Below are 21,336 nucleotides of genomic sequence, written 5' to 3' on the forward strand. Positions count from 1 at the left end.
CCGCGCCACCGTGCACGGGGGCAGCCGCGTGCAGCCGGCTCCGCTCCGCTGCCAAGCGTTTTGCACCAGCTCCAGGGCGGGCAGGGGCACCGAGCGTCCCGCCGAGGCAGACCCCGCGCGGCCCCAAGCCGGCCGTGCCGCGGCCGTCGTGCACACCAGCCCCTGCAGCGCCTTCCGCACCCGGTGCCCAAACCAGCCCCATGCACGAGGTCGGGAGCAGAGGGGTTAAAATGCCTTATTATTCCTTTTACAGCTAGGCTCCATTATTTGTAGACTGAATTTCCCAGAAGCCAAGGCTTTTTACTGGCAGATCTGCTGTAGAACCGTGTTATTATAGATTGCAAGTTCCTTAAAGGTCAGATAACACAATACAATTGAATCATATTAGCGAGTGTAGCGACTTGGTATTTTACTAAGAAAACCCATAAAGTGGATTGTTTGTTGCAGAGAAACATACATTGTATAATAAAGTCAGTGTAATTGTCTCCAGAAACAAACAATCAGTTTACAAGGAAAACCTGCCGGTAATTGTGGGTCCTCTGCGCAGCTGCTTTCGGAGCGAGGCATCGGGAGGATATTGAGTGCAGATATTGCAAGTAGGTATTTTACAATTTAGGTACAGTACCTAAACACATCGCAGAAGACCTAGTAGGGAAATAAACAACTTCCAAGTGTATTGTTGAGAGACAAATATTCAATACTTCATTTAATGTATGGTTTGCAGTTAGCGGTTAATCTAAGACAATGCAGAGGGAGCCATGTTTCACACTGCTATTAAGGAAATGCAGAATTGATCGTGAGAATGATTGAAGATTTCTAAAGAGCACAATTCCCAAGTCAGTGATGACCCTTCCTTTTTTTTTTTTTTTTCTAATTTGTCTGTAATCTACTCAGACAAATCCTTTTATCATGTTTATTTCCTTTCCAAGTTACAACCAGCGTGATTAATTACTTAACTTTGCAGCCCTGTGTATCCTGCTGTACACTCCCATTTTTCTTCCTTTTAAAGTGGTTTTCCACCCCAAATAGCCATATTTTCTTTTTAAGCGTCTTTACTTTGTTAGACTGGAACTTGCTGCTAATAACCTATCACATCAGCTGAAACCTACAGCAGAGATTTCACCACGACCTGCCGAACCACCGCCAGTCCCGGCCTTTGATTTCATAGTCACTTCTGAAGATAGCGGGCATAATTAGTCACTCCACTTCCCGTTACAGAACGGCTCAGATACTTTCCATGGTGAGGCATAAGTCTTGGGGAGAGGAAAAGCGCAAGCCGCTTTCTCCAAAAATTTCAGCACTAGTTACACTCGCTCAGGTCACAGCAGCTATTCTCAGCGCTCCGGCGGGCCTGGAAATTCTCATTTGGTTCTAGATTTAATCTCATAATGAAAAAGGAATTGGAGCCAGTGCCTGTGTTTCAAACTACCCTTGTCACAGAAAGAAGAAGAAAAGTCATTTTTTAAAAAAATTGAATACACAAAGCCACATCTCCTTCCATCCGTCCTCAGAGCCAGCGCGCACTGTTCGCAATCTGGACGGAGCAGGCGAGGGACGTTGGGAGAGTCGCGCGTCTCCCTCCCTCCCGGTGCAGGGTCTAATCTCCTTCGCTGCCGAACACCACCGCGTCCCCGCCAAACAGCAGCGAAATACACGTGGAAAAGGAATTAGATTTGAATCTAGCTTCCTCTTTCTACCTTGCCTTTCCCTTTTCTCTACTTCGGTGCTCTTCAGTGTTGTAACTAATATGATTTGTGTTTAGCACGGTGTGAAACAAGAATGATTTACGGGGCTGTTAGCACCGCACAGCTACCTAACGCCATCCCAGCCCCCGGAAGGGCGCTCCAGCCCCAGACTGCTACGAGAGCTTGGGCTTCGCTATCATTATCTACGAGCCCTGCCCGCGCCGCCACGCCGGGCTCACCCTCGCAAAGCCCGCGCGCTCTCCTCGCGCCACGCCGCGCTCGACAGCTCCAGCCCTCCCCAGCGCCCCGCAGCCAGGCGCTGCCCGCGCCCTTGCGATGGGCTCACGTGCTGCTTTTAAACCGGTGTCTCAGCTCAGCTCAGCTCAGCTCAGCGGAAGTTGTGCCTTGGCTAGAACACGCACGGGCGCGCTCTCTGCCTCTCATTACCAGCAGGTAATGCAAAGGGTCTGCGCGCTCAGGAGCCGATCAGAATCGGCTCCTTTAACGTTTTGAAAGGACCAGCATTTTCCAACCGATTTAAATGACTTACGTGCCGGTCACATTGAGAATCTCTGGGACCGGGCAGATTTTACCCATAGCTTCTAAACTGGCTCCGTCAACAGGGATCCTGCACCTCTGCACGAGCAAATGCCCTTCATTAATTCTTAATGCTGCCCCAAGTACATTCAGTGTCCTCTCCTGCTTGGCAGCCCTCGCCCTGCAAAGCGGGGCAGACAGCAAGCAGCTCCCTCCCCTTCAGAGTTTTTAAAAGTATAACAAGAAGCCGAATGAAAGAAACTCATTTTAATGCCACAGAGGGAATTGTTTTATTGCTAAAGCAGCAAATAGAACTAATTGAATCTGCTGGAAAAAAAACAGAGAGGAGGAAAGGATAGGTGCAGTGCACAGACAGAAAGGGCGAATGGGAATCTGAATATTCATGGGCCTGGAAACCGCAAATCCTTGAATGCGAAATATCTTCATAACTGATAACGCTGCCACAGGTGATGCATCTACAGTGCTCAGAGACAGAAGTCTGGAACGCCTGCATTTGCAATATTTTTTTTAAATAACATTACGGAACAAGTTCTCTGGTCCATAAAGCTGCTGCGCAGCAGCCCAGTAAAAGAGCACAGGCGAGAGCCAGCGCTGGGGGCCGGGGCGGGTTTCGCCTGCAGCCGAGCGCAGGGCCAGGCCGGGCCGGAGCAAGGCTCCTGCGCCGGCTGCATCCGCCGGGGCGGGCGCCGTCGGGCTGCGACAGCGGCTGCGCTGCTCCAGCCCGGCTGCCGGGGCTGCAGAGACTGGGGCAGTTAATCCCAAATCACTTTCCATTTCACGCGCAGCCAGTTAAACCTGCCACAAGCTTTTGCACTTGCTGTCATCAGTGACCCTTCGTTCTCAGTGGCAACATATATATTAATGCAGGGGCTTTGCATTTTAATTAAGGCAGCACGCGTGTTCTTTATTACAATACTAAGTCATTCAGCAAGAAACACCAGGGATATAAATCCTGTTAATGAAGAAGGAACTACATATCCTGCACTGCACGTTGAAGCACAGAGGCATGGACATAAAATGACGGTTACCGAAGTGCACGTGGGCGCTCCCCAGGGAGAACGACGTCGGAAATGCAACGTATGGTCCAGGGGGCCAGGCGGGGTTCACCTGGCACCGCCGCAACCGCAGGCACCGAGCCTGCGTCCCGCGCGCGCGGCCAGCCAGGCTTCGCCGCTTCAGTTTACTTTTTTTACTCCCCCAACCCGTTTGCGGCTCGAGCCTCCCAAATCCCGCGACACGGCAGCCCGCGACATGCTCTGCACCCGTCGCTCGCGTCTGCGGCGCCACGTCGCGAAGCGCCTCGCCGGCTGCCCCGGGGGTCCCGGCCCCGACCCGCGGGAATCCCGCCACCGAAAACGTCGCCCTCCCGCGCTCGACAGCTTCGACTGCAGCGTTCGTAAGCGAGATCCTCAAACGTTCTTGCAAAAAAAGCATTTTTTCCACCATTGCCTGCCTCAAAAAATGGCTGAAGAACTTCTTTCCGGATTTTCCAAATTAACCAGTCCCTGGCAGGGACGTGGATGGTCTCCCAGAGAGACAACCACATCCCAAGATGAGAGTGTTTCGGAACATTACATGGAATTTGGGTAATTATAAGACACCTTGATGTAGCTTTACCAGCAGTGGCTCCAGCAGAAAAGCCTGTAATGATCTCATAACACATTTCCCCTGCTGCTGTTCCAGCCTCAAGAAATCCAGAGTAGTTTGAGCCTTAAATCTGTCCCAGCCCTTCTTCTGTCATTAATTGCTAGGCTATTTGTATTACACATTTTATATACCAAATAGATTCCAATTTCATGGTGGACTAGATTGCAGAAATGCCTCTTCTAATCTTTTTAATTCTAAAGTAGTATAAAACTTTAATATTTTCTAATTTACCATATCTAACAATATCACTACAATTTAGGAGCAATAAAAGTCAAGCTACCGTCAACGCGATAAGCTTGCAGCTTGAGTTCCCAAGTTCAATCAGTTAACCTAGGAGAGCAATAGCTTCCCTACAATGAGTAACGACGCTGAATAATATTTAGAGAGAGATAAACCCCTTTTTGCATAGGAAATTTCGTTATGATTTGCTGGGTCTTAGAAATCCTCAGCTTGACACGTGAGTTTACCAACGCCTCGGGCGTTTTTGCACAGTGCTTTGATTTCTTCCAGGTTTCCAGAGGATTTTGAGCCGAGTAAGGAACCCGTGCTGTTCCCGACCTAGGCACGTGCAGCACGCCCAGCGGCACGGAGCGATTCGCACGCAACGGCCGGCACCGGGGCCGGCAGACGGGAAAAGCAGCCCCAGCAGCAGCTGCGGGAGAAGAGACCAAACCCAGGGCCCGCGTCCGGGGAGCGGCGCCGCCGGGCCCTCGGCCCCTCGCTGGGGGAGGCAGGTCCCGCTCGGCCCGCTCTCGCTTTCCTCGATTTACTGTGGCACTCGCTAACCGAGAGCGGCGAGGGGGAAGGCCGCTGTCCCGCTCCCCTGCGGACCCTCGCGCTCACGCCTGGCCCTTAACGCCAGCAGTTTCCCTTTCTTCGTGTGTTTTCAACAGCTCGGGTAGGAGAAGCAGCCTCCCTCCTGGGGGTCCCTCGTCCCCGCAGCGTCCCCTCCGGCCCCGGCCCCGCGCCCGAGCTCGCAGCCCACGCACCGCGACCCTCCGAGCTCGCGGACGGCTGCGAACCAGCCCGAGGGCAGCGCGACCGATGCCCGCGGGCGAGGGCGAACCGGCGGCCGGCTGAAGACCTCCAACAGCAACCGCTTCGGGAGCCGGGCTCTGCAAGCGGCTTCGTGAGCCAGCGCTGGGGACGTAAAAGGGTCGGGTTGCTTTCAAAACAAGCGGGACCGGAGCTGGGAAGCTCCTAATTAGTGACTTGGCCAAACGACGCCGTCCCCGTTACCCAGGGGCCGCCCAGGAGACGGCTCCTGCCGGCTGGCTCGGGAGCGGAGCGCGCCGGTGGGGCCGAAGGCGCCCTGCATCGCTCCGGAGCTGCCGCCTCCCTGCACTGCCCTTACCCAAACCGCAGGTTTGGGTCTTTTCCTGGCCGGGGTGAGGGCAGCTCGCGCCGTCGGCCGCCGAGCCCAAACGCGAGTGCAGCCCCAGCTTTCCACGAGCGTCCTCGCCCGCGCGCCTTCGTTACACGAAGGTCCGTCAAGAGCAAATACAGGAAAGGCAGCGCTGAGGCCGAAATAAAGTTATTTGCAGACGTGGCCGAACACTAATAGATAGTATTTCATATTAGGGTACCCATCTCAGTGCAAAATGAAAGGAAATATGGTCCAAAAACAAAGGAGAGCTATGAATTCAGGCTACCAGAGCAATGTTGCCCCGAATCAGAGCCAGAATCGTTACCTGCTAATAAAGGAAGGGGCCAAGTCTGCTCCAGACCGGCTCCGGAGGGAATGGAAATCAGACTTTCGCTTGAAACGCGTTACGGCAATCTCTGCAATGCAAAATAAAGTCTGGCAGTCGGAGTTTACTTTTACCCAAAGTCAAGTCTTGCTTTGCAGGTTCATAGCTTTAACCGACGTCCCTTTACTACTTCTGCTTCCCGCCGAGTCTCCTTTCCTCGGTTTCCCCACGGCACGGAGATCGGACCAGACGACCGCCGGTATGTTTGGGGAGGATTCTACGTTACTGAGCTGTAAAATCGACTATGAATTTTTCATCCACCCTCAGCATTTGGCCTGTTTATATTGCCAAATAAATTCTTTAAAGAAGTACTGTACTTCACAGGAGAGCTTGTCAAGGTAAATACCTTCATTTACATAAAATGTGACTAGCAATTGAAATGTTAAAGTCGTAAAGAGCAAGTTTATGATCCATCCTTGATGCTTGGATGTATAATATGACAAGGGGGAAAATAGTGTGCCTTGCAACATTTACTAAATTGGTGTGTTGACTCTGGGGATGAAAATGGGAGATTTGAAAGAACAGGTATTTTTTTCATAAATATGAATCCCTTCCACAGCCTTCAAACGCTTTGCTTTTTAAACACTCTCCTTCAACTCGGAAACAGCAGCTACCTAAATAAACAAACTGCAGAACATAGACCCGGGCGGGAACAAAGCACCGGGCGAGCGGAGGCCCCGGAGCGGCGGTCCGGCGGGGGAAGAGGGCGACTGGCGGCGGAGCAGCCGCGCACCGCCGGGGCCCCGGCGTCCGGCGCCTCCCGCCCTCCCCAAGGCGCCACTTGGATATTCTAATTTACGGCCCGAGGCGCAGAACGTGTCGTTAGGTGCCAGGTAGGAGCTGAGAACTGACGCCCGCCCGCCCGCCCCTCGCGGCCGGCGCGGGTCCCGGCCCCCCGGCGCGGCCCACCCTGCCCCGGCTCCCACCTCCCGCCCGGCAGCCAGGGCGACGCCGCCCTTTGCTGGGGCCGAGCCCCGTCCTTGCTCTAAACAGTAATTTCTCACCGCGCTTGCAAACGCTCTTATAATTTAGGGTTTTACGTTAAACTTCTTAAAAGGGACTGGAAACCAATTTAAACCACTTCAGATCCTAAATAATACTTTCGAAAAAGTGAATAAAAGGATAAAATGGACTGCTGCCTACTTACATACCACGGTGAAATTATAATATCCACACTTAATGCTCTGGAAAGTTTGATAGTGTATGTTCCTTACCTGAACTCCGCACTAAAATTTCAGCCATTCATTCATACTCTTATCCTTCTCAATTCATTGAAACCACTTCAAGCAAAAATCATTTGAAAGAAATTACCTCTGTGTATTACACCACGAGCGGTGAGAAATGTCCCACATGAGCCTCTCCAGCCCCCAAAGCAATAAAATTTCTGCTGAAGTGCATGATATAATAACTCAGGGAAAAGAAGTCCCCATGACAACTAGGGGTAGAAGAAATCCATGAAAAGCAAAAGATTCAAACCTCTCTCAATACAAGGTGCCACCAATTTGTACCGGAATTTTCACATTGAAAATCAAAAGCCTTTGTCCATAACTTTCTTTGAAAACCTGTTGTTGCTTCTGAGCTGGTCTGTGCTTCTAACAAAGCAGAACAAGCCTCACTAAATCAAAAAGTGAACAGAGGTCAGACGCTTCATCTAAACCCATGAATGCAACCAGCTGACTCCTTGCCTTTCGCTTTTCCAAGGGGGCTGTTTTTCCCCAGGCCTATTTCTGGATTTTTTCTAGTATCTACATGCTTCATGTGACACTGCACTCACACAAAAAGCTAAGCTCAAACTCTGACACTACAAATAACACTTAAACCATTAGAAGCAAAGCACTCCAGCATTTACTTAAATGGATTATTGAGCAAAATCCTAGAGAAAGTGTGTTCTCGAAAATACAGTGCAATAGTTAGATTATTTCAGGCCTGGCAATGCATTACTGTTCCCCGAGCGCTGCAAGGGATGTTCCACAAGGTATTAGAGGAAGCGTGTCTGCCTCGCTTAGCTGTTCTTCCGAGCCGTGGGTTCGTAATTCTCTTAAGCGCTTTTGCCTTAAAAAAGCAAGGGCTGCTCCTGCTGGCGGGTGCCCGCGGTCGGGGCCGGCCGCAGCGGGAGCGGAGCGAGCCGCGACGCCAGGACGGGGCCGCGGCGCGCCGGCGCACGGCAGCACCGCCGCGAGCTCTCCGGCCCCGCGCTGCCCTGCGCCGAGCCCCACGCCGGCCGGCGGGTGCTCCTCGCACGTCGCGCGCGGTGATCGGCTGCAAACGTTTTCCGGCAGGCAGAACTCGCGGCGCTGCAGCTCTCCGCGGCCGGCGCGTCGGCCCCGGCATGTTTCTCACTCTCTTTGCGAGGAAGGACGAGCCCAGCGGGGAAAGGCTCGAGGTGCCCAACATCGCTGCGTTTCTCATCGCTGCAATCACGTCGCCTGTGGTTAGCCATCATCAGGTGATAAAACACTGCCCAGAGGCCCGATTCATTCCAGCACCCCATGCCTTCATCTGAAACCGAGCAGAAAGGCTTTGAGAAACCTGCTGGCAGACAAGGGTGGAGAGGGGCCCCTGGCCCAGCAGGCATGAGGAGAGGAGAGCAGGGAGGCCTCCAGGGCTGAACACGGGGTGGATGCACCCTGGCAGCTCTGGGTTCAGGAGAAATCCAGCCCCGACGCTGCAGCGGTCCACACGAGCCTTCCTCTCTGCAGCCCCCAAAAGAGTGAAACGCAAGGAGCCCGGCCCCTGCTCGGAGCCTGCAGCCTGTAACCCAGGTCTGTGACAGATTTTATCGAGAGCTGGATCCATGCATTCCTGGACGGTCTGTGCTGCACGTGTGTGTTTGCTTTGCATGGATGCACTGGAGGATCTGGGCTAGAAAACCAGTGCCAAGATCTAATCCAGACCTAAGGGTCTGGGGAAGGGGACACAGTATTGAAAGAGCTATTGTTACAAGGAAATACTCGTACAATCTTCTGCCCAGATTAATCCCAATACACTGGATCCACAGAACAGGGAAGGCAGCTGAGTCACCGCATTTCAGCAAAAGCCAACTCACAGCAGGTCCCAGAAAAATCAATACACCTTCCCTAACTCACCAGAAGTGCAGAGGATACAGTACACAGGGAAGGCCTTGTGCAGAGAAATACAGCGGTTACCAAGCACCTGCAGCAGCGCCCGTCGTCAGAAGCAAACCCCAATCTGTCCGTCCACCCCAGGGGGGCCCGCGGTGCCCATCGGCACCGACTCGGCGCGCTACTGGAAGCGGACTGATTTTCTGAACATCCTGAGCTGAACGGAGTTGCACAAGCATTACCCAGCGACGCTCGGAGCCGATGCCAGCCGCGGGAAAGGCATCGCCGCGCCAGCCCCTGCTGCCGGGGCAGGACGGCAAACGAGGCCGCCAGCCGCATCCAGGAGGAGCGCAGCCCGTTACGGCGATAACCGCGCGCGACGGCCGCTCCCCAAACGCAGGCGAGTTCAGCATCCGCCGGGACAGGAGTGAGCGCATCGGCTCCTCCGCCACAGCCACCTGCTTCTTGGAAACACCGGCCCGAGAGCACGTGTTTACTATGAGGGAGAAGGGCTCCCTGCCACGGTATTAGTCATTATTTGCATGATGGCAGCAGCTCACAGAGTAACATATAGGCCTGATTGTTATGGAGCACCCTCCAAAAAACCCGACAAGCAGTGAAAACAGCACTAGATATGCAAACCTTTCCATTGCTTGTCGTGGTGACTGCTCCTTGAGCAGGGCTGCTCCACGCATAACACTAAGCCCCTGAATAAGTGCGTAACGTGTGGAGGCCCAGGACAGAGTAAAAGGAACATGGTCTAATTACAGAGGCATTGCAACGAGCAGTTGCAGCTGTAAGCGAAACTGCTTCAGTGCTCAGCGACCTCCAAAGTCTTCCCGCAATTCCTCCGTCCCTGTTGCACGCTCAGAAAGGCTCACGCGCTGCACATCTGGCTGCCGGGTATCGCTGCTCGGGGCCCAGCTCAAGCGCGGGACGTGCCCGCCGGGCGCCGGCATCGCGCTGGGGAGAGCACGGCGCCTCTGCGAGCGCGGCTGTTCCAGCCCGGCCGGGCTGCTGCCCGGGCTCCCCAGCCGGGGCCGTTCCTGCAGCGAGCATCGCCCTGGGCCCATGAGGGAGCAGACCGACATCTCGACCCCGGGTACTGCCGGGAAGGCAACAGCAATTCCCACGGGGCGACGGGCACAGCTGTGAGTTAGAAGGAACGAGAGGGCGATGAGGAGCCATCAGTAGCTCACGAAGGAGACGCAGACACCTGCTCCTGCCAGAACCCGACACTCCCGCACCGGGACAATGAGTTCTGGCATATTGTAAGGGATGGAGTCAGCAAAGTTCATCACGGAAGATAGTATTTACTGCCAGGTATCAGTGTCCCTGATTTAAGAAAAAAGAGAGAACTGAAGATATGCAAGTAATACATACAGTTGCCAAACTCTTAATTAAAAGAAAAGTTACAAATCACTTCCCGCTTACCCTTTAACACAACATTCTGCATTAAGAAAAAAAGAAACCTAGGAAACATATCAAAAGTTAACATATGTTGGGGTATTATGTACAATTCAAGGAAAACTGCATCACTGAACTTGTCCTTCAGACAACCCAACATTAAAATGTATGGAATTACAAATTACAATTGCACAAACAATTCTGGCAGCACAACATTAAACTACTAAAACAAGCCTTAAACCCAGTTCGCATCAGTACATGTGTAGGAAGACTCAGTTCTGTAATTTCCACACAAACTTTGACTGCCGAGTTAAAGCAATCACAAACAGCACAGCTTTTCCTAAAGGTTACCAAGAAAACAGAACAGACTGCAGAGAACCGGTGTAACAGGCTCTCTACATACAGCATCATCCAATATGCAGAAAGCTATATTTTGCACTAACTTCAGCTTCTGAATACTGTCCTGATATAGATCCCGGACACTGTGTTTATAGCTAACTAACCTCAAGGCAGCAAACACATGAATAATGCAGCATGGTACGCACACAAGAGAAATGGTAGCATTTAGGTGTTGTCTCCATTTTATAGATGAGGAAAACCGCTCTGAGACCAGCCCTCAGCTGTGTTAACAGAGTTTGGACTCGAACACAGGCTCCTCTTCCCTGCAGCTCTGCGAGAAGGTATCCTCAATAATGAATGACAAAGCAAGGGACGCTCGGGCTCTGCTGTTTCCTCATTTCATTACATAAGAAAAAATGAACTTGGCCACGCTAAAAGCTAACAGCGTATAATGCATAAAGAGAAGTATGTTATATGCAAAATATAAACAAGTGATAGAAGTCACTGTAAGGAGATGCTGATATAAACACTTCAGTGGCTGCTTTTTTTTTTTTTTTTTTTTAAAAGACATTTCTGTGGCTAGAAAAAATCCCCAATTACTCTACCTGGGACACAGCTGCAAGCAGTCAACCTTCTTAGTGTACTACGCCAGTTAATCTGAGAGGTTCAGGAGAAAATTCCTGCTAATGCAGATGGCATTCCTTTTATTTTATTTGTATTTGTACAGCACCAAGCACACCAGCTTCCTAGCCCACAACACCAGCGCAGTACCAATACAGCACAAGCAGAAACTCATCGGTCCCGCTGAGACACAGGACGTTTACTGCTGTGTGACCTGTTCCGGCAAGGCTGAAGAACTTCTACAAAGAGGAAGGGGAAGAACGCTGTTTGGGTCAGGCAGCTGCCGAGATGGTTTTAGGTTAAACAACCAGGGCAAACGCACTGGGCCACAGCAACAGTTAAGCAGCAAATGTAATGTATTCAGCCCATGATTGGAGAATGCATCCCTTTCTCTGGCCAGGAACTTCACAAATCAGCTCTTACCCAATCTTTTCATTTCCTTCCTCTCCAACAGTGCAGCATATCTCTAATGCTAGAAATCAGCTAAACAAGTCGCTGAGCTACTGCAAGAACGAAAAAATTCAAAATGCATTCTGCAAATAAAAACCTATATGTGTCTTTTACTCCAGGAGAGGAGTTACACCCACTCTCTAGCCCTTTTCTTGTAGCATGGCTTTAAAGATGAAAAGGCAGCTGCTTGCTATATTCAGTGCTTGATCTTCTTCTGCCTATTTTGAAGAAAAATCAAACCTTTTTATATGCCACTCTCTAGCCTCTTCCAACAACTTTTTAAACTTGTTTTTCAAGGCAAGCTTTCCTGCAGGAAAAAAAATCAGTAAAATAAGCTACCAGGTCTGAAAATATATATTATAAATAAATAAATAAATAAAATAAGCACAGTCAATCCTTCATTCCTTCCCCATGTTGGTACAACGCATTCAAAACACTCTGAGATAAATGTGCTTTCATGGTGCTGATCTCCTGTTTGTTGAAGACCCTCAGAAAAATCCCTCACCGTTTTAACAAAGTCAGGCAGATGCTATGCAAAATAAATGTTATGAAGACTTTGCTTCCACAGTTTCCACAGAACATTGCCTAGAGCTGCTCAGATTTAAATAGTTATCATGAAAACAGCCTACGCTGTTTTTATAAAACTGACCAGATAATCCAGGCAGTAACTAACTTGCTGCACCTGACATAATATTTTCCTTATTTTTCAGAGTGGGTAAACAACTCCTACACAAAGCAAAACAAAAAGCCAGAAATTAAGTGCTTAACCATAAATTATTTTCTTCTTGGAAAGCAACTAGCATGGGTTTGTTTTAATCATAAACTAAAGAACTACAGTAATTTGCAAGTTACGCTAAAGCACTGCATTATTTTTAGTTCCACGACAAAAAAATTAAAACCGTGAGCCACCACAATTCATTCATTTACTAAAAGTGCCAAGGCACTTAATTAAATTGCTGTAGTTCAGTATTTTTTCAAGAAACAGAACTTTCAGCATAAGACTAACTTTGAATGTTACGCTGTGCACTACAACAAGATGTAGAGGCAACAAGATGCTTCATAAATACAATTAAGTCTAGTCAAGGGAAGAAACTTTCTGAGGCTGGAACTTGTTGAATAAAGAGTAAATCTTATTTGTGATATCAGCTCTGCAGCTTGTATGGAAGAAGGAATCCTTTTCCAGTTCAAAACCTGCAACATCACCTGGAACTTGCAAGCTTGTTTATTTCACTAATTATTAGTTACTGACCTATTTAGATGGGTATCGCGCCAAGGGCAACCGAGCTGCCGCGGTCTGCTCCAGCGCTCTGCGCACGGCAGCTGTAGAAAAGGGATGTTCCTACACATCCCCCGCTCCCCGCCAGACCGCTCCCATCGAAATCACAGCTTCGCCCTGCCCGTCCTGGCAGCGCGGCCCGTCTCCGCGGCCCCGCCGCCGGCACCCCAGCCCGCGGCGCCCCTGGGACCCCCGGCGCCCCTGGGACCCCCGGGCGTCTCCGCGCCGCGGCGGGGCGGCCCCGCGCAGCCCCGCGCCCTCACCTGTACCACTCCAGCCCCTTCTCGTAGTTCCTGTCGAAGAAGTGGGGCTCGGTGCCCACGGCGCGCACGTCGGGGTGCGCCCGGATGGCCTCCAGCAGCGCCCGCGTCCCCCCCTTCTTCACCCCGATGATGAGGGCTTGCGGCAGCCGCTTCTCCCCGTAGTCCGGCGTGGTGCTGCTGCCGCCGCGGCTGCCCGGGCTGCCGGCCCGGCTCAGCTCCTCGTCCGTGGTGCTCGACTCCTGCGGGTCCCGCTCGAAGGCTCCGCTCTGCGCCGCGATCACCTCCCCGGGGGCCAGCGGCGTCCGCAGCCAGGCGCCCGCCGCCTCTTCCCGGCTGCTGTTGGAGGCCGGCGGCGGAGCCGCGGCGGCGGCCGGGGCCGCGGGGCTGCTCGGCGGGCTGGGCGCGGAGCGCGGCGCGGCGGGGGCCGGCGAGCGCGGTGCTCCGGGGGCCGCCGTGCCCGGTGCTCCGGGGGGCAGGGAGCGCGGCGCTCCGGGGGCCGCCGTGCCCGGTGCTCCGGGGGGCAGGGAGCGCGGCGCTCCGGGGGCCGCCGTGCCCGGTGCTCCGGGGGGCAGGGAGCGCGGTGCTCCGGGGGCCGCCGTGCCCGGCGCTGCGGGGGTCGCCGTGCCCGGTGCGGCGGGGGCCGGCGAGCGCGGCGCTCCGGGGGCCGCCGTGCCCGGCGCTGCGGGGGTCGCCGTGCCCGGTGCGGCGGGGGCCGGCGAGCGCAGTGCTCCGGGGGCCGCCGTGCCCGGTGCGGCGGGGGCCGGCGAGCGCAGTGCTCCGGGGGCCGCCGTGCCCGGGAGCGCGGCCGGGGAGCGCAGGGCGCCCGGCCCGGTGCCCCCCATGAGGCTGTAGCACAGGTAGGTGAGGCAGAGGGAGAGGCTGCACATGCAGAGGAGCTTCCGAGCCGGCGGCCCCTTAGAGCTGCGCCCGCCCGGCACCCCCGGCTGGGCGGGGGGGGACATGGCTGCTCCCCGCTCCTCGCCCCGGGCACCGGGCGCACATGGTGTCAGCCGCCGCCCGGCCGCCCCAGCGGCATGGGGCGCCGCCGCCCTCCCGCCCCGCCGCCGCCGCCGCCGCCGGGGGGGCGCCCCGCATGGCACGGCCGCCGCCGGGCAGCGGGCGCAGGGGCTGGGCCGGGCCGGGCTGGGCTCCGCTGCCGCTCCGCTCCGCGCCGCGCCGCACTGTTGCCGCCCGAGTTCCTGCTGCTAAACTTTGTGCCGGGTGGGAGGCGGGAGCGCGCTCCCGGCGCGGAGAGGGCCCGCCCCCGCCACGGAGAGCGCGCCGGGCCGCGGAGCGCCGCGCCGGGCAGCGCCGGCCACAGCGCGGGGCGCCGCGGGCTCCGCGCCGGGCACAGCGCGGGGGACAGGCCGGGCGCAATGCAGGGGACAGCGCCGGGGACAGCGCGGGGGACAACGCCGGGCACCGCGCGGGGGACAGGCCGGGCACCGCGCGGGGGACAGGCTGGGCTCAGCACTGGGGACAGGCTGGGCTCAGCGCCGGGCTCAGCACGGGGCCCCGCCGCCGCGGTGCTGGGGCACTGCCCCCCGCGCAGTGCTCGCCCGGGCGCCGAGAGGGCCGGCTGCAGCCCTGCTGCCCCGGGGCGGCTGGGGACGGCATCCAGCAGCCCCCGCCCCGCGCCCCCACCTGCTCCCCAGCACCACTGTGCTGCACCCACCCCTGGCCAGCGTTCACCGCCCCGGGGAGCTGGAGGCAGGGCTGGCTGGAGGTGCAGCCTGCTCCTCCGCATACCTTTCCCTGGCAGAAATCGGGGTGCCTGAGCTCCTTGACCCCTTGTTCCAGGCTATTCTCCTCCAGCTCCCCCAAAGTGCTTTCCCTCTTGCTCCCCTTTCCTCCAGCCCGTGGCTCCTGCCCAAATCCTCCAGCTCCCCAAGGCCTCACCCGAACAAGTCCTCTGCTCCAGACCAGCAGTGTCAGGCTGCAGGAGAGCTGGGGATCCCCTGGCTCTGATTCCCTGAGGAGTGGGGGCAGTGCAAAGAGGTTTCATAGGGCAGCCCGCTTTCTCCTCTGAGCGTGAGGAGAGATGACAGCCAGTGGGCAGGGGCAGTCAGCAGCTTCTCTGCTGGTGCAGAGAAGCTGATGGGCATTTGGAGAACAGAGGACTCACGGTTGGGCTGCCAGGAGCTGCACTAGCAAGTGAGGCCAAAGGCCAGGGGCAGAGGTTCACCAGCTCTGGGGAAGGGTGCATTGCACAGACACCATCACACGCTGCCCTCCCGGGAACAACGTCCCCAGCCTTGGTGGAGCGGGCTGGGCTGAGATCCTCCCTCCTCACGGCCTTTCAGGAGCAGCCACCATCCCTTCCCAGAGAGGCTGCCACCTCTTCCCAGCTCCACATGTTGGCACTCCCCACCTCCAGTTCTCAGCTTTGGCTTTAGCAAGGGTTTTGTGAGGGGATGAAATGGCTTTTGTGTCTTTCTCAGCCTCCTCCTACGCCACATTCTGGGATCTCCCGGGGGTCTCTCCCTGTGAATATTGCACTGTGGCAACAGGGCACCTCCCAGCCCTTGGTGTGCTTGCTGCTGTGGTCCCCTTCGGCAGGGAAGCGCTGGGATCGCCTTGGTTCAGTGGGGAACTGAGGAACATGGTCGTTTGCTAAAGCCCTCACAGGTGAATGAGCAGAAATCTGACCTTCAGCATCTGAACTGCTACCCCAAAAGCACCAGCACCATCCGAATCCTGCAGATTACCTGGAAAGCTCCAGTGTCAAAGGTGTCCCCTGATGCCAGCACCTGGCAAAACTGCAGAGAAGCTGCATATTAACACAAACAAGAGCCACAGCCGGGCATCTGAGTGAGCGCTGGAGAAGTGCAGGCCCCAGCGGAGTGCCTTCCCGGAGTTACACGTCCCACCGTGCAGAGGTGCCCTGGGCTCCGGCTGCCTGGGAGAGAGCTGGCTGAGCTCCCTCGCGCTTCCCCAGCTGACAAGCTGTGGCCTAGATTTTACAGGGAAAGTCCAGGGATTGCTCCAAATCTTGCTGTTAATGTGTGAAGCTCAGCAGGGAACACCTCAGAGCAATGTGCCATTGGAGTCTCAGCTGTGCTTGATCTCATGGCAAAAGCAACATTTGAAAAAAATATTGAGTGCAAATATTAACTAGATACCCAGTGCTGAGAAAAAAAATATTCATCAAATAAGATGAAGAGCATAGACTTTTCCCATAATGAACAAAAGCTCAATGCTGCTCTCAGCTGGACATGTGTTCTCTCTGTGCAGCTCCAGTTCTGGTAGGGATTATTCCGTTATAATATATTTTTTATGATACACAAGAGACCTCTGAAATGCAGCGTCGTGTGTCCTGTAAATCATTGCCTGTAACTCGTGGATTCCTTTTCAACTGCATTACAGTAATGGGGATGTTAAGGGGCTAACTTGAATTGACAAAGGAAAAGTCTTGCATCCTTCACTCGCGGTCTCATACCTTGGTAATGAAAGGAGGCTGTACTTGGCACAGCAGTGTCCAGGTGGCCAGGCTGGCCTGGGGGTGTCACCCTGAGCTCCGGGGAGCCAACGTGGGAGCCACGTTCTGCCCCTGCCTGGCAGCTCCAGAGGAAGGTTGCGGGTGGGATGACCAGCATATTTAGCAATCCAATTGGGATCTGAAATGAAAATCCAGAGCAGGTATAGTCTGGATCGTTTTGGAGGGGAGCATATGCTGCAGCACTGGGGAGAGATTCACCCTCTCCAGAAGCCTTGGCCTGTGTGGGTTCGCCCCGCTGCTCTGTTCAGCTCACGTGCGTGTCCTTAGCCCAAATATCACATAACTGTTATAATGTATATAGATGTATCTTGAGTGAATAGCTACAGAGATGAACCTCTTACGTGGAAATACGTTTACTTCACCTCGGAGAACCCACTGAGCATCTGCTGGAGTCAGTAAGACTGCTGTCTGCTGAATTTGCCGGTACCACACCAATGTTGTTAGCCCTGCAGACTCAGGACTTTTTCTTGCACCAGGTTTGTGTGACAAACTCCCAAGGCAAAGTTGACTAAAAGTAGTTACCAAAATTCATTGCAGTGGATGAGCCATTTTTACATGTGATACAGTGATCCCCCTCCACACACAAAAAAACCCCAGAGAAAATTGTTTTGAAGTTCCAAAAATGTACGATAAACCTCAAAAAAGATACCATTTAATGAAGAGTTGCAATATTTTGGCCTTTTTTGAACTGAGCACATATCTAAGCCCCAGTGCTTTCCAAAATGCCCCAATCTGACATTCTAGTGTCTCTTCTCCTGTGATGTGCTGCACAGAAGACTAATAGGATTTGCAGGCAAACCATACATAACAGAGAGAACATTTCTTTTTGGGCACCAGCTTCCATCCCAGAGGAAATTTTACAGCTAGATTGTAAAGCTTTTAAAACAAGCGGTTTAGCCTTAAATGACTGCTATCCAGCCTCTGACTCTTTTTATTCATTCTAGACTGTGTGTTTTTCCTGTATGGATGTCAAATGCATCCATGAGCAGATATGAGTGTTATCCAAGCGTCTGGTGGTGTTCAGTGACTGGATGCAATAGGAGCTGATGGAGTGTAACACTTTATTTGACAGTTCTGCTTTTAAGGACTTAGGTATTTACACTGCATACCTGCACCTTTCTATTCATATTGATTAGCAACATGAGTGTCTCCCAAACATTCAGCAAGTGTCCCATCCAGAGAGGCCAGCTGGTGCTGTCAGCTCAACATGGGACCCAGAATGGAATAGACCGGTGGGCCATCTAGTTCACTTACCAAATTTTGGCAGGGATCAAGACCAGCTGCTTTGGAGGACAGTGAAGGAACTCTGTAATGAGCAGCCATGGAGCAGCCTCCCCTCAGATGCAGTTTCATCTCTGAAACTGCATTCATGCAGTCTTAGCCCCTACCATTTAGCGTGACCTGTGCCTGTCCCAGCCTGGGAGACATGCCTAGGAGGCTCTCATCTCCAAACAGAAAGCAGCACCGAGATCCACGCTAAACTCTTGGCTGTGGTGGTATGTAACAATAACTCACAGCAGGCAGCTGGGAACCCTTCCCTGCACTAGCCATCAGGGCCTGACTCAGCATGTACTAAAGGCAAGACTCTAATTAGAGCATTTTTTTCCCCCATACTAGACTGGAAACCCCTTTCTGAGATGTTGGGGCACCCTCCAAGCAGCACAAGGGCGTTGCCCCCCTTGGTGGTCCCATGCAGGGCTGGCAGCCTCGCTCAAAAAAGGAAGCAGAGCTCTGCTCCAAGCGGAGAAGGGTCGGAGTTGGCTCGTTCACTGTTCAGATGTGGGAATGGCAGGTACCTTCCTCATCACCTCTGCTCCAGGACGGTAAATTTAGAGTGCAGCAGGGGCAGAGCAGGGCTCCAGGGATGACCTCTGGACTGAAGAGCCCATCTGAGGACAGCAGGACATATTTAGCCAAGTTGGAGGAAGGCTGGGGGAGCATATGGCTGCTCTCAAAATACACCAGCAGATGAGCACCAAGGAAGGAGGAAAATGGCCTCAGATAAAAGACGGTGCTGGCACAAAAACAAATGGCTATAAATTGGCACGAATATGTTTAGGCTGGAAATTAGATGGCTTCTAACCATGGGAGAAATGCTGTTCTGGAACAGCTTCCTGAGAGGACTATTGGGGGCAAGGCATGCAATTAGTTTTAAGATTGAGTTTGAAATGGACTTCATAACATGGTTGCCAGCAATTGCAAGGAAATAGGATTTGATGGCCCAAGCTGTGCCTTCCAGTTCAATGCTGCTGTGGTGACTCACAAGCACTGATTTGAGAAGAAGACCTCTGACAGGAAAAGGCTCTTTAATCTAGCAGACGAAGGCTTAACAAGACCCACTCATGGGGAAACAGAATTAGAGACATTTGGGTGAAATTGAAAGTATCTATTTTTGAGAGGGACGGTAATTTACTTCTGTAATAATTTGTGAGGGGATATGGCAGGTTGCCTGTCTTGCCAGGCTGTACACTGAGCCTGGAAGTATTTTAAAAGAAATGATCCTACTGGACGGAGCAGTAAGCCGGGGATACGGTCCCTGGAGGAGCGTCTCCGGCCTGCACGCGGGGGCTGGCCCAACTGGACAGTCACGACAGAGCCTTGTGCTTTTGACCTGTGAATCTCTACAATTCCCAATAACTTCCCAATTATTTCTCCTGCTAATAAGTAAGCTCCAGGGATTATTGTCTTTATTTCCTGACTTTTACAAACCATTTTTTAATATAATCATTCCTACAAAAATATTTTTCAGAAAGCTTTGTAGGTTAACATCTTATAATTCTTCTTCATTATTTACTTGTCATAAGAAGCAGTGAAACACCTTGGAGATTAATTCACATTGTGCCCTACCTCCTTCAGGAAGTGAATGGAGATTGTCAATGTATACTGATAGAAAGTAAACAGTAAAAATGCAATGTCATTTAAACTAATCCAAGACTCTGCACTCGAGATGTTTTGCAGTGGCATTCCACAATGTCAAAGCATTTTCCTGTTCATGGAAACAGCTTCAGCTTTAGAATAAGTGTTATTCTGATGGCTTTTAGCAGAGGCTTCTGTGATCTAAACTGCAGATCTTAGGAACCTATATCCATCTTTATTGCCTAAAATTAACAAAAGGTGGAGGAAGAGCATCTCTGGACAAGGTGCTTAGAAACCAAATCCCCTGTTTTATCAATGAATCATTCACACTTTCTGTAAAAAAGGGAATGTGCTAGGGCTCTTAGACTTGGAAGAGGGTGTGTGTAATGAGTATGTTGTGGTATATGATTTATACAGTAAATAGTCCTGAAAACCTTGTAGTCAGAGGGGAAGGCATTCAAATTGAGAGCTGGCAGAGAGCCATAGAAGAGATTAGACAAGGGGCAGTCTCAGGTGACACAGGCATGGGAAGGGGCTCTATGTCCTCTCCAGGTCCCACCAGCCCTCCCAGTCTGCTTTTCTATACATGCCGCATGGCCAAGAACTGTAAAGGCCCCGGCTCCACCTGCACGTGCCACGGGTTGTGGCAAATGCTAGAGAAAACAGGGACTTCTGGGCTGCTTTAGTTCCTCCTGTGAGTGTTTTGATAAGCCAGCCCTTAGGAAAGAGCTGCGAGGAGACTGAAGCCAGGATTTTTTCTCTACTTATCAGCTCCTTCTAATCCTCCCTGTGCATGCGGTGATGGGACTCTCCCCTCCTCTCCCTCGCTCTTCCTGCAAGTCTGTCCTTGCTCGTACACCTCCGAACAGCTGGCTTTCTATCTGGACCCGCGCAGCAGTACAGGGAGAGCTGGCCTCGCTTCTCTTCAGGGGAGAGGCTGCGCGTGGGAGATAGGGACGGAGGAACGTGAAAAACAGAGCTGCCACGCTCGCAGCGAGCCCAGTCCTGGGGCTGCCAGCACGGCGTCGACACAGCCACAGTTCCCGACAGAGGAGCAGCGCGTGCTGGGGCCGGCAGAGCCCTCCTGGAGAAGCAGCTCTGTGCAACGAGGCTACAGGGGCTCAGCCTCTCGGAAGCCCTGCTGAGGGACACCTAGGCCATGATCTGCCACGGCCAGAGGTTCAGACCTCCCACTGTTCCTGAGCATCCTGCTCCCCTTCTGCATGTCCCAGTTATTGCTCAGGATTACCGAGCCCACCAGTTCCACTTCACAGCTGCCCCTGGTCTCACTGGCAGGCACGGGAGCAGGCCCTTTGGGAAGGGTATTAGGGGAGTCCTCCCAGTCTATCAGGTACTTACTCGCAGCGTAAATGGGTGAGTAGCATTATCTGCCCATTATTGGGAGATGATCTCTTCTAATCTCTGCAGAATTAGGACCAGAGCTTGCAAAGGAAGAAAAGCCCATTGCTGACCACGGGACAGGATGGCATGACAAAGCTGCACTGAATGCAAGTACAAACTGGCTGTCTCTGTCCTGCACTAAAGCAGTGATGGTGGTAGGAAAGGGAGAGGCAGCAATCTCAGAGACCTCTGCAAGGTGGCTGAATACATAATCACTTCGCTATAGAAATAGAAACCGAGGCAGGGACGGGGGAAGAGATTTGCCTGCGGCCACAGAGCAGCTGTGGTCCCAGTCCTGGAGGGAATATCCAGCTGCATCCAAGCCCCAGAGCTTCTCAGCATGTCAGGGTGGTGCATGGCCAAGAGTACAGCATGTTCCCATCTCAGAGGCTCCCAGGGCTGGTCGTACCAGCAGCAGAGCCCTGGCCCTGATGGCCAGACCCGCCCCTGTGAGGACAGGGTCTCCTCCAGGGTGGCTGTGGCAGCGCAATGTGCAGAAGGCGGGCATGTCCAGGGGCTGA

General features: G+C 53.3%; 1 protein-coding gene across 1 annotated transcript in view; it reads right to left on the reverse strand.

The window, feature by feature from the left end:
* Positions 1–14,039, reverse strand: part of HS3ST4 (heparan sulfate-glucosamine 3-sulfotransferase 4) — a 67,008-nt gene extending 52,969 nt beyond the window's left edge. Inside the window, exons 1-2 of the mRNA XM_068908771.1 lie at positions 13,802–14,039; positions 13,060–13,480 (exon numbers count right to left, since the gene is read on the reverse strand). Of these exons, the coding sequence (XP_068764872.1) occupies positions 13,060–13,480; positions 13,802–14,021 (641 nt within the window). The 5' untranslated portion in view covers positions 14,022–14,039. The remainder of the gene's footprint in view (positions 1–13,059; positions 13,481–13,801) is intronic.
* Positions 14,040–21,336: the final 7,297 nt, after the last annotated feature.

This window comes from Struthio camelus, chromosome 15 (genome assembly GCF_040807025.1).
Source record: "Struthio camelus isolate bStrCam1 chromosome 15, bStrCam1.hap1, whole genome shotgun sequence".
In the NCBI taxonomy this organism is placed as follows: Eukaryota; Metazoa; Chordata; class Aves; order Struthioniformes; family Struthionidae; genus Struthio; species Struthio camelus.